The sequence below is a fragment of the Panthera uncia genome, chromosome F2 (genome assembly GCF_023721935.1).
Source record: "Panthera uncia isolate 11264 chromosome F2, Puncia_PCG_1.0, whole genome shotgun sequence".
NCBI classification, from domain to species: domain Eukaryota; kingdom Metazoa; phylum Chordata; class Mammalia; order Carnivora; family Felidae; genus Panthera; species Panthera uncia.
Window position 1 is genome coordinate 74,344,117 of NC_064812.1, and position 13,197 is coordinate 74,357,313.

The window sequence follows — 13,197 nt, forward strand, 5'->3', positions numbered from 1 at the left end:
CTGTCGTTATTTACGTCCCCGTGGCGAAAGCCCTGGGACGGTGCCGGGCTAGGAGGCCTGTTGGCTACCGCAGGCCAGCATTGGATGAAGACACTACAAAGGGAGGCCGTCAAACGAACGAGACCTCCGGAGACCCGGGATGGTCTGAACGTGTGTGCGCAGGATGGGGGGCAGCGCCTCTGGCCTGAGGCGGGAGGCACGGGCCTGTGGGAAGCCGGCACAGGAAGAAGGAGAACAAGAACTCGCAAGTTCCGCTCCCGCTGCTCCCTCGGCCAATTGCCTTGTATCTGGTATACGCTGCCTCACTTCCAGAAACCGGGAACTCTGGTCAACGTTCAGTCGTTAGGGCAGTCTGAAAAGAAATCCCGCGTGACGAGCTGAGAGGAACAGGTGGCCACGAGTCCCCGACAGCCACCGTCTCACTCCTCCCTCTCCACACCCGCGAGCTGATGAATGACACTCGGGGATGAAAGAGCCCGTGAATCCGCTTCGGCCCAGCTCCTCCCCAAGAGCGAGGAGTGGCGTCCTGACGTGGTGTTTGGTGACAATGAAATTGCGGTCTTGTGGTTCCCGGGCTGGCAACCCCATAGCTCACCTGACACTCTCGTCCCCTGAGGTTATCACCGGGGCTAACGTAGCGGTGAGCAGCGCTTGGCTGCCCGGGCTCCACCTGAGAATGACCTGGCAGCTTTACGAACCTGGTTAGATCAGTTTCTGAGGTGGGGCTTAGATAGCCACAGTTTTTCTAAGGGTCCCCAGTGACCCTAGGGTACAGCCAGAGTCGACGCTAGTTTCTAGCCTGGCCTGTCTCCTCCACGTTACTTGAGAACAGTCAATGCACGCTAAGACATTTGAGGACCGCCAGTATTTCATGGAAGAAAAACAAAACGGATTCTAAATTATATGAAATGCAGAAAGGACAGACCAGATTAAGAATTTAAACTTATAATGACAGTAAGAGATATTATTACAGTATAAAAGAAAACAAAAACAGTACAGAAATTTTAAGTATAAAGAACACGATACTTGAACTAAAAAAAACACAAGGAATACACTCTCAGGAATGAACTAGTCGGAAGCCCAGATCTCCCAGAAGAAAAAGGAAGAGAAAAAGCGCCAGAAAATAGAATTATAAAAGACTAACACACGCGTAAGTGATGTCCCAGGAAAAAAAACCAAGGTGGTGTGAAATTTAATTGAATAGGTAATGGGAGATAATTTCTCCAGAATCAGATGATAAGGCTGAGCACGACAGGGTCAGCTCTCAGAGTATTAAATAGGAGAGAAAGGAAAACTCCAGACCTAGTTATACTAGTAAAATCAAAACATGAAAGACAAAAGATTTTCAACAGAACGCTCACCACACAGTAAATACGTAGTAAGTGTTTATAAAAAGCAAATCAACAAAAACATGAAATAAAGCCACCATCAAATCCTCACAAGGCAGCTGTACCAAATCCAATTCTACCAGAGAAAAAATAACATTACTAAAATAAGTGTTTATGGTAAGAATGGAATGAGGACATTTAACTGTTAGTCTAGCTTCCCACACTCCAAGACTATGGTTAAAACTGCTTCTGGCCAAATTAAGGTTTCATCTGTCTATGTATTTCTATGTAGGGTCCTCTTCTGAGGAATACCTAAAAACTCGATTCTCAAGGTAGGCTTCAGTAAAGACAGATCTTGCCTAGTCTCGGTATGCACATTTGAAACACAACACACCCGGTCATCCTTCCAGAACATATTAAAAGCCCCGAGTATTCTATTTATGTATAGGTACGCCAGGAGCTGTGGAGACGAAGCGCATTAAACAGGCAAGGATTTAACTACCAAACACCTCCAGTTTTCTACTATTAGCAAAAAAGCCAGAGACTTCTCATAAATATGTTCTCAAAGAAATGCCTTGTATCTTTTTTTCTGCCCGTTTTTCCTAATAGTTATGCCACAGGCTCAGGGAAGTTCTGCAGTAGTGGCTTACTTACCTGGTCAATATCAGCATTTCTTGGAAGGAAATAAACAATATTATTAGTGATCTTCTGGGAACGCCTGAAAATTTCAAAGGTGGACAGCAGTTAAGGAATGGTAACAAAAAGAGCAGTTCATTTCTGAGCAGAGATATGTTCTTGCATCATATCCCAAATATATTTTGATAGGTAACAATAAGACACACATTTAGATCCTCTAATGGAACCTAAAAGAGAATTAAGTAGGAGATTTTATAATTCAGATGGGTCAAAGATTAGCAGTTAAAACTGTTCATTTGATTATCCTTGTGGAAGGCAGCCAGGAGTCAGAAATACACTGTCTTTCTACCATTTCCTAATTACTGTGAGAGTAGAAAGAAGAGGAAAGCACAATACCATCTCTTTCCAGTAAAGAATAAAAGACAAGTAAATCTGGTCATTGTGGTTTACATCCTAAATTTTAATTAGCAGTTTAGAAACACGCTTCCTGTTAGAGTCAAAGAGGTGATTCCTCTGGGGAGGAGAGATAAAGAAAGGGACAAACAATAAATGTTACCATGAAAGAAAAATTTGCTTCGGTGTCTTGGAAAAGTGAGAGGAAACACTGGAAGAGACAAAGAGAATCAGCTCAAGCCAGTGTAAGTTGAAGAAAAGTTAAAGGATGGTCACCCAGACTCGTAAGGACAGGTCTTGAGGAATCTCCCAATGTCCAGGACCATAATTTCAAGCAATTAATACTTCCTACTTCTTGTTTTATAATGATATAATTGGACAGTAACCAAAGGAAATATAACTTCACATTTGCCATTACTCTTGGCAATCAACCAGCACTTAATGTTTACATACTGGCTTTTTATGCAAAATAAACCGGAACCTATCAGGTGCTACTAGTGAGTATCCCCCGCCTTCACTAACCTCTCTCTCCCTGAAACACACACACACACACACACACACACACACACACACACTCATTCATATGCACGCCCTTCTCTCTACAACCACTGCTTGAGTAAACTGCCAGCCTTGCAAAGGATATCCATCTGGAGACATCATGGTCCTAATGTCAAAGGTCTCTGCAGTAGCGTAGTCTGGTCCTCCCCAAGGGGGGCTAAGAAACACAACATCAGCCTTTAAGTGAGAAGCCAGCAGGAGGAAATCTCCACAGATGAACTCTATCTTGTCTGCTATTCCATAAACTTCTGCATTATTGCGAGCAAGATCAATCTTAACAGGATCAATATCAATGGCAATCACTGAAAGTGGGAAAAGAAGAGATGAGTTAAATGACACCGACTGTTACATAGAACAGTTCATCTTCTGAGCAGTCTCCTTTCTTCTCTTTACAAGAACTTTTTTTAAAGACTAAGGGAGTTTTTGGTTCATATACCGGGGATAAAAACTTAATTAAAAAATTTAACCTAAAGTAGAAAGATGCACTTGTGTAGTACCAAGAAAATGAGACTAAGTGGCCTGGCTTTCAAAGCTGTGTCACTCAGCCAGCTTTTCCAAAGCAAGTAGTGACAGTAGTCACACAGTATCTACTGAGAGGTAACGTGTTCAGCACTGTGACCTGAACGGCCTGAGCAGCAAACACTTGGAAAGGTCGCTGACTGCATGTCAAGCCTGTAACCACACTAGGATTTCAGAAAAGACCCATTTCCTAAAATGAGACACAGCCTCCAAAGACAAATTTGACAACTTCTACAGAAGAGCAAATTGAAACACATTTGACAAACCTATAGAGCCAACTTATGAACAAGAAATGTAAAAACATCTGCTGATAATGTTTAATGAGACATCTTAGGGAGGAGGGAACTGACAACGTTATGTTTTCACCGAGAGGGCTTTCATTTAATTTACTGCAATTTCATAATTAGCAATGCAAACATAAGTTGATTTGAGCTCACTCATGATGTCTTACAGCAAATAACTCAAGTGCACCTGTACGTGCACCAGTGTGCTTGTGGCAATATTTTATATTTGCAAGGTCTAAGTGGAACCCTAATGCATACACCATGGTTGTCATGGAAACACAGTTGTTTTCTACAAAATGCTGGTTTCAAAATTTGTTAACACTTTTGAGAAATAATGCACTAAATAATCACTTGGACAATGTATACGAGCTCCAATTACATGTTGAAAATTATGCATTTACAATGCTATTTTTCTGTTCCAAATAAGCTAACGTTCATAACAAAAAAGATGAAAATGTCCTTTTTAGCTGTTCAATCTGCTCCACTTGTAGTATAGAGACAGATGGAAAGATATGCCGACAACATCAAAAACTCAATGGGGAAAAATGATTTTCAACATCAAATATACTCAGTCAATTCTCATGTTTTCATCTACATTCTCCTAGAGGCGGTTTCATTTTTAGGCCTAACAGAATGTAAGCACTCAATCTATTATGTACGTGAAATGCCGACAAACGTTGGATGACATTATACAGAACTGCACTGTCCAATAATGGTAGCCACCAGCCATATGTGGCTATTACCTTTAAATTGATTAAAATGAAATAAAGAATTCAGATCCTCAGTCACCCTGCCACATTTTAAATGCTCAATAGCCACATGTGGCTAGTGGCTATCACACCTAGACAATGCAGATACAGAACGTTGCCATCATCACAGAAAATTCTATTGAATAGCAAGGATACTGAAGTAGATAGAGAGGGAAAAAATCTTTAACAGCAAAATGCAAAACCTTGTGGATTCTCTAACACTCAGGTGAGTAGATGCATAGACCACAACCATCTGGGTGGAAGGAAGCAATGGCACAAAGGGATCATGTCAATCATACACAACGCTATTTTCTCATATGTGTATGGGCACGTACATGTATGTGTGTGGATTCATATATATTCAGCTGAAGAATGATTATGTGCATATGTGTATATATTTATCAACACACATAGAGATATGTAAGCACACAATCGATTATACTTCAAATGTTTTGAATCCCCTAGCACGGAGCAGTACCTACAACTAACATTAGAGCATCTGCGAGCTGTTGCTGCTTGTTTGGGAAACGGGTCACAGGACACCATTACGCTGAACAGGCTTGAGGGGTCCTAGGCTTTCCATTCCAGATGCTGCAAAGACAGAAGCCAGGTCATGACAGTACCAGAGAGGCATGGTATTCGCTCTCTGCTTCCCTTTCCTCCCAGAAGCTGGCTACCTGTAAGCGTGAGTGATTAAAAGACCCTAAGGCGCCTTGATGAAAGCTGAATCTGGGAGAACATGCCAGAAATAGACTTCCTTTAGCGTGGGACCCACATTAGACATTTTCCTTTACCAAATGTGTACTAAGCTGCAGAAAGCCTTGGCTATGGACCTATATTCAAAGAAATACAAATCTTCAATATGGACAGTTTCCATAGTATTTGAAAAAATATCCAGATCTATTTGCTGCTTTATCGGAGAGCGGATATTTTATTTTTTTAAACGTTTATTTATTTTTGAGAGAGAGAGAGAGAGAGAGAGAGAGAGAGAGACAGAGCATGAACGGGGGAGGGGCAGAGAGAGAGGGAGACACAGAATCGGAAGCAGGCTCCAGGCTCTGAGCCATCAGCCCAGAGCCCAACGCGGGGCTCAAACTCATGGACCGTGAGATCATGACCTGAACTGAAGTCAGACGCTTAACCGACTGAGCCACCCTGGCGCCCAGGAGGGCAGATATTTTAATTGTCATGTTATGATGCAATGTCAAAATGAAGACCAAGTTGACAACTTGAGACCAAGTTGACAATGATTTTGAAAAATCATTTTCATGCAATATACACTGATTTGAGCTCACAGGAAGGGTTTATCTGGCAAGTGCAGAGAAGAAATTGCAGAGTAAATAATGAATTCAAGGAAAACAAGAAAATAATTCCTATTCCAGTAACTCTGAAAACAACTTTCATTCAGGCTATTGGGAGACCATATAAGGTGGGCAATGCCCTGCCCTGGAGCATGATTAAATAAGGGTCACAGTTCATCAGCATGGGTCTTAAAATCAATGTTAAGTTTTCCTTCATGATTTTTAGCTTCTATATTAGGCTTCCAGAATCATGCTTTCCTAGTCAACATTAAGAACTTCATATAAATTAATGAGACTTAACCTTAATTCACTGAAATGGAAACTACATGTATCATAGAAAGATGTCGGGGAAAAAAAAGCATCTTCAGAGTATGACTCAACAATTGATGTCTTTGATACTATGCTTTCCAAAGAATTTAGAAAGAACAGGGATATCAGGAAAAAAACCTTGGCTTCATGACTCAGCTATGCCAATTTGGGCAGATTGTTCAATTTTATAAAGCTTTCTTTTCCCTGGGAAACAGCACACGTACTACTACTTGACAAAGTTCTTGGCAGGTATACAGTAATAGAGGTTTTCTTTTCCGGGATTCCAAAGTCAAACATGAGGAGGACCTAACACTTGAAAGATTTTTAGAGTCTTATGATGTTAAAGCTGAAAGGTACTACAGACGTTATCTCAATTTAAGGTCTCCTTTAAACTGAGGTTAAATGATGTCCAAAGCCACAGAGGAGGAAAAGCAGGTACTCCCTGTCCACTCTTCTTCTAAAGAATGCCTTCCCATTTCAGAATTGTTGGTTTTCTATAATGTTATTAATCTTGGCTTCACCAAGCTGTGTCTGTGTAATCCTGGGCAAATTATTTCATCTCTTTATTTTTCTGTTTATCTGTGAAACACAGATAGTAAAAGATACACCTCACAAGACTGCTGACTAATAAATGTATACATATTAAGCACTTATACTAGTACGTGATACAGGGTGTATGGCTTGATATATGCTGTTATTATTATTATTATGTATTTTTAAAAAATGTTCATTTACTTATTCTGTGCTGTTAGCACAGAGCCCAATGCGGGGCTCGATTTCATTGTGAGATCCTGACCTGAGCCGAACTAAAGAGTCACATGCTTAACTGACTGAGCCACCCAGGCGCCCTGCTATTATGATTTTGGATATTTGGGGTTATGTTACTAATTATATACAACATAGATAGGCTAAAGCAAAATGAAACTTTTTAACTCAAACAAATGGAAAATAAATCACTTTCTTCCATTGCCGGCTAATTACCTCTCTTTCCTGTTAAGGCAAACTGAATGGTATTTCCTCCGACTCCACAAAATGCATCTACTACAATGTCACACTTGAAGGACTGGCTGACCCGGCCAGCAATGTGTTCAGCAATCTTCTCAGGGGTCACTGAAAACCAGCCCTCTGCAGAGGAAGAGCATCCCGATGAAGATGGTTCAATTTCAAGAAGCCAACCCGAGCACAAACATCACAGCAAACATTACTATATATGCTATACCCGAACAAGATCTAGTTTCTCTTTTCAAGAACTTATAAATTGCTTCGTTTTTTTTACAGAAAGTTCAGTAGAGCTTGTTATAAAAAGCAGTACTATTCCCATTCCCGATTTGCACAGAAGCAACTGTCTCAATTCTTGCCTGCTGCTTTTATAATATACTTCTAATAACTGAATGCAACTTTCGTTTTTCTGTTTGAAGTATTAATGACTATTAAGGAAAATGGAAAGTTGGCTCTATTCAACTGGCCAACTCCCCAAACCCCACTGAGTTTCCGGATTACTTTATTTCTAACGGGGAACTATTGAGCCAGATTTGTACTCGACACTTTGGAAAAATGTGTACATTTCAAAAGGGTCAGGAAAAGCAAGAAGCTGACAGCAAAAGGATGCAAAGCTGTAGGAATAGACCCCTCTTCATTTTCAGAAACGGGGTCCTATGCCCACTCCAGAAGAAAGAGGATACTGACTTCCTTTCCCAACAGAAAAAATTAACATTTTTTTTCAGAAATTTATTTCTCTGGAGCAAAATCATGCACCAATTTTCCTGTTCTCTTTCCTTACCAAAACTTTAAATGGCTCCTCATTGTTGGAAGAATACAAATAAAAATTCCTTTCATAAATTAGAAAGCCTTTTTATCCAGCCTTATTTCTCCAAACTCCTATGTACTTTCTTCGATACACAACAAACACAACATTTTGTAAATTATTAGAAGAGGTTCACAGAACCCAAAATTCTAACCACAGATCAAGTCTCCTGATTTTGACAGTCAATAAAGACCAATGTTTAGGGAGCCCCGATATGAAAATAAGCATCAATCTGCAGAAATGAATGAAGGAAGGTGTTCCAGACATAGCAGGGACACTCACAGAAGAACTCCGCTTCCAGAGTTAATTCATTAAATTACACCTTCTGCACTAGGTATTTCTTCATCAGATGTTCTGCTTAATAGTCCATTGACTCTTTTTGCTATCCATCCTAAAATGCCACAAATCCAGATTAAACCTGAATGTGAAGTTTTAAAAATACATATATACTCAAACTAAGAGACACTGTAGAAAATAATTGGCCGCTTTTCTTTGGAAAATGTCAGAGTCAAGAAAGACAAAAAAGGCTGAGGGACTATTCCAGATGAAAGGAAAAGAAAACAACATGAAAACTAAATGCAAGACGTGGTCCTCAACCGGAAGAAAAAACGCCCTAAAGGACATGATTAGGGTAACAGATGAAACTGCAGTCTGGACTGCAGAATAGAATATTGCAGCAAGGTTAAATTTGTAATTTTATCACCATCACATAAAGTATCTTTGTTCTTAGAAAACACACATACAAGTATTAAGGGGTAGGAGCGATTGGATCAGAAACACACACACACAGAATGATAAAGCAAACGTGGCAAAATGTTACCAAGCAGTCAGATACGGGTAAAGGGCATTATGAAATTTTTACTATTCCTGCCATGTTTCTGTAACTTTGAAATTATTTCAAAATAGTGTCAAAAAAAACCCCACATATACTTTACCTCTGTCCAATTTAATCCCATCATCAAAACGGGAGAAGAGCCTGTATCTCTGGGCCCAGTACTTTGCCAGCTCAGGAACAGCAGCTATCTCGGGAGGCAGGCCAATTACCTTTTTGTTCCTGTTTTTCTTTGTCTTCTTCTTCTTTTTACTTTCAGCTAAAATAAAAGAATATAAAAAATACAGATGCTCACTATGAAAAAAAGGAAATCGTAGATGAATTTATCTAAAAGTATAGCCACATTCAGTATTTACAATTTGGGAATGCACTCCAGAACATGCGTGCAACGGCACCCCTGGAGAAGCAGGTGGGCCTGATGCACATAGCACTGACTTTACATGACAGCTTCTATTTTGCTGTTTATAACCTGCCTGGGCTTGGTAAAGAAACCCAGGCTCACTAAGATCCAACTTTTAATTCCTCAAAAGGAATGAATGAATAGTATTTTATCTACTTACTTCTCAAGATTGTTAGGGGATGCGTACAGATACTACGTAGGTATAAAAGTTATTACTTCTGTTAGATAAGGTACTACTTTAGTCGGTCAATTATAGAAATCCAAACATTGTTCTTCCCTTCTTTAAAATAAAACCTCCCAAGGACTGACTGAGTCCTAACTTGGTCAATCCTCTGAACACAGACATGACCTGAAGATCCTATGACCTAAAGGAAATTAAAATAGGTCATGGCTTTAATGTTAACAGAAAAGGATCTCATTCATTCATAGATGGACTTTTTCTTTTTCTTCTTTTTTTTAAATGTTTTATTTATTTTTGAGAGAGCAAGAGACAGAGTGTGAGCAGGGGAGGAGAGGGAGACGCAGAATCTTAAGCAGGCTCCAGGCTCTGAGCTGTCAGCACAGAACACGATTGTGAGATCATGACCTGAGCCAAAGTGAGATGCTTAACTGACCGGGCCACCCAGGCGCCCGGCGACGGACTTTTTTCTTAAACAATTTTTATTAATTTGGTTATCTTGTCTCAGTTCTGAGATCAGAAATAGCAACTTAGAAAGAGCATTATCACAGCTAGACATAATGAGAAGAATTGATGATGACAAATAAAACTACTGCTTCAATGATTCTCAAGGATAGAACTATGTCTTAATACGTCATCTGGTCATTGCAAACAGCACAAGGTGTCATCAACACTAACATTTTGAATGAACAATTCCTTATCGTGCAAGATCATCCTATACACGACAGAAGGTTAACCCCAAGTACTAAATGCCCCTACCCCCAGGTCATTCTAACAGCCAACACCTTCCAAATGCCCCTGAGGTGGGTGGTAGGGGCCCAGGTGAGAACTACCAGCACTGTGACATGAGGTAATTAGGGAAGGAGGGAAGCGGTAGGGTGGAAATGGGACTGGGGAACCAGACAACCTGGTACTGAGTCCTAGCTATGCCACCTACTAGCTGTGTGATCTCAGGCAAATTCTTAGTTTCTCTGAGCTTTACTTTCTGTATTTATAGAATAGGGATAATTCCATCTACCTCACTGGGCTATTTTATAGATTAAATGAAAATAAGGCACATGAAATCTGCAAGTACCATATGAACATCAGTTGTACATGACAATAAAATTTAAACTACTTTAGTATGCTTTTTAGAAAGGCAAAGGAGTATGTGATACAAAGAATACAGCTCTCTACACACATACACACACACACACAAATCAAGATTCAAATGAGGTATTTTCCTCAATATTAAAAAAAAAATTTATTTTAATCCTTATTTAGTTTTGAGAGAGAGAGAGAGAGAGAAAGAGCGTGAGCAGGAGAGGGGCAGAGAGAGAGGGAGACACAGAATCTGAAGCAGGCTCCCGGCTCTGAGCTGTCAGCATGGAGCCCGATGCTGGGCTCGAACTCACGAACCGCGAGATCACGAACTGAGCCTAAGTTGGACGCTTAACCGACTGAGCCAGCCAGGCGCCCCAAAATAAAAAGAATTATTAAAAGGAACACCAGAGCAATACCAAATTTCAAGAGGGATAAAAGGGACTGCCAGTCACTTTTAGCCCAGGGAGCAGAGGGTAGTGGCAGAGACCAATCTTGGTGGAACAGAGACACTCAGTTTTCCCACATGCGTGCCCTTGTATCTCATGACGCTTGCTCAGCCAAGAGTGTAGTCTTCTGGTGCCAAACCATAGCCACTAGCACATTTACACTTACTGTGCACCCTCTCTACTTGAAAATGAGTGGCGGTGGGAGGCGCCTGGGTGGCTCAGTTAGTTGTCTGACTCTTGATTTCGGCTCAGGTCGTGATCCTAGGGTTGTGGGATCGAGCCCCACATTCTCTCTCTGCCCCTCCCCGTGTGTGCACACGTGCTCTACCCCCACCTCAAAATAAAATAAAATAAAATAAAATAAAATGAAATAAAATAAAATAAAATAAAGTAAAATAGCGGTGCATCCTTAGGTATAGACGGTTAACAAGTGGCAGCTAGGGAAGCACATTATCCAAATTCATCAGTAAGTTGAAGCACAGTCTTACTTTCAGTGTTGACCTGTACAGAATCTGGTGTAATCTGAGTAACACAATCTTCCTGATGTGTAATAGCTGTTACTGTGCTGTCTCCTTCATTTTTTTCTGTTTCCAGTTCACCAGCTGAAGACACGGCGTGACACTTTCCAGGTTCTTGATTGCTCGTCTCAAGTGGGTCATCGCCTTTTTTAACAGACATTTCTTGCTCCTCTGAATCACTGCTTGTGCACGTGTCTTGCACGTTGTCATGAGAAACTGACTCCTGTGATGCTTCCTCATCCATTGGTTCATTCACCCATTTTAGAAATTTTTCTACCTGAAATCGTCAGTCATCACAAGCACGAATTAATTCTAAATTGCACAGAATAGTCCCACCTGCTTTGACCATTTGGACTTCACTGAGAAGCTGAGTCATAATTATTAGCTCCAATAAGTACACTGTATCATACAAGCTAATTACGCAAAAAGTAATTCTGAGCTAACGGCACAATTTTCTTTTCTGGACATACCATGACCTTATTAAAGATTTCTTGAGAAGGAAGAAAATATCAGCTTAAACACAAGGTGGTGACTTTCCTGTAATCAATTAGCACTAAGAGGATAAAGCTGAGCTGTTCCAGTAGCTTTCCATAGAGGCTTCTGACAATATGACCATACTATGTGATATTGCCATTACACACGTACCTACTTATTATTGTCATTAATGTTATCTTTTCTAATCATACAGGCCTTTCTTCAATGGCTGAGGCTATAGTCTATGTTAAATTGTACTCAGCATCCAAGATAAACTCTAAAAAGATTTAGTGCCCATCTGAAGAAAAAGAACAATGCAAACTGCCCTTTAACGGAGTGAAGCCTGTAAAAGGATTCCTAAAAACTACGTTTCTTAGAAATGTTAAGAAGGTCAGGTAACTTCCTTGCAAACTTCTGTAATGAGAATATCCTTTTAAACAAAAACTTTTTTAAGTTTTTTTTTTTTTTTGGGGGGGGGGGGGGGGGGGGGGGGGGGTGGAGAGAGAGAATCCCAAGCAGGTTCTGCACTGTCAGTGCAAAGCCCAATGTAGGGCTCAAACCCACAAACCATGAGATTATGTCCTAAGCTGAAATGAAGAGTCAGATGCTTAACCCACTGAGCCACCCAGATGCCCCTACAAGAATATTCTTCATAACAAGAGTTCATGACCCTCCTAAGAGGAAATTGGAAGATGAGCACAGACAAACCCAGAATCTTCAAGGGGACTGTGCCTATGTATCAGACAGATAACTAAGGACACAACAGCCATATTTCTTTTTTTCCTTGTCAATACATAGCAGGTATGTTTCTGCTTTGTCTACAGATGGATGTATAGGGGCAATCACATCCAACAAATAATCCCACTGACCTGAAGTGGGAAATGTGTTCCAGACATAACCAGGGCCACTAAAATATTAAAATATCACTAGCAACCAACCAATCTAAAATGAAAAGGAAAACATGAAGGCAGCAACATAAGTCTGTTGCATGTTTTAGAAGAATGCTGAAGCTAGGAAGGATAATGTACCTTAAGGGTAAAACAAAGTCATTACAGGATCTGAGATTTTGTTCTGTTGTCCAAAGGAGTTGCTGGAGAAGTGACTGATACAATGATACAAAGGTTTCACTCATGAGAAGGTGTCCTCCCTGCCTACCACCCTCCAACGGAAAAGTATCACTTATCAAACCAAGCAAAAACTGTTCTAATTACTTTTGTTTTTCAGGTGCTGGCACAGCAGGTATAGCAGAGTCCAAGAGAGGGGACACGAATATTCTAGTGAACACTCCAGTTAACAGTGTAAATCACTAAATTTGCATGAGACCATTAGGATGAACTGGTTAGTGCAATGTTTAAATTGTTTTGTTTTTTTTTTTTTAACATTTT

The 13,197-nt window shown here is 40.4% G+C and overlaps 1 protein-coding gene across 3 annotated transcripts in view; it reads right to left on the minus strand.

Moving 5' to 3' along the window:
- TGS1 (trimethylguanosine synthase 1) overlaps window positions 1–13,197 on the minus strand; it is a 43,681-nt gene that overhangs the window by 11,816 nt on the left and 18,668 nt on the right. For 2 of the 3 annotated variants that reach the window (XM_049633680.1, XM_049633682.1), the window contains 5 exons: window positions 11,309–11,615; window positions 8,817–8,972; window positions 7,059–7,202; window positions 3,001–3,217; window positions 1,983–2,061 (listed from right to left, as the gene is read on the minus strand). In XM_049633680.1, coding sequence (XP_049489637.1) covers window positions 1,983–2,061; window positions 3,001–3,217; window positions 7,059–7,202; window positions 8,817–8,972; window positions 11,309–11,615 — 903 coding nt within the window. The remainder of the gene's footprint in view (window positions 1–1,982; window positions 2,062–3,000; window positions 3,218–7,058; window positions 7,203–8,816; window positions 8,973–11,308; window positions 11,616–13,197) is intronic. The other variant, XM_049633681.1, reaches the window with a different exon arrangement.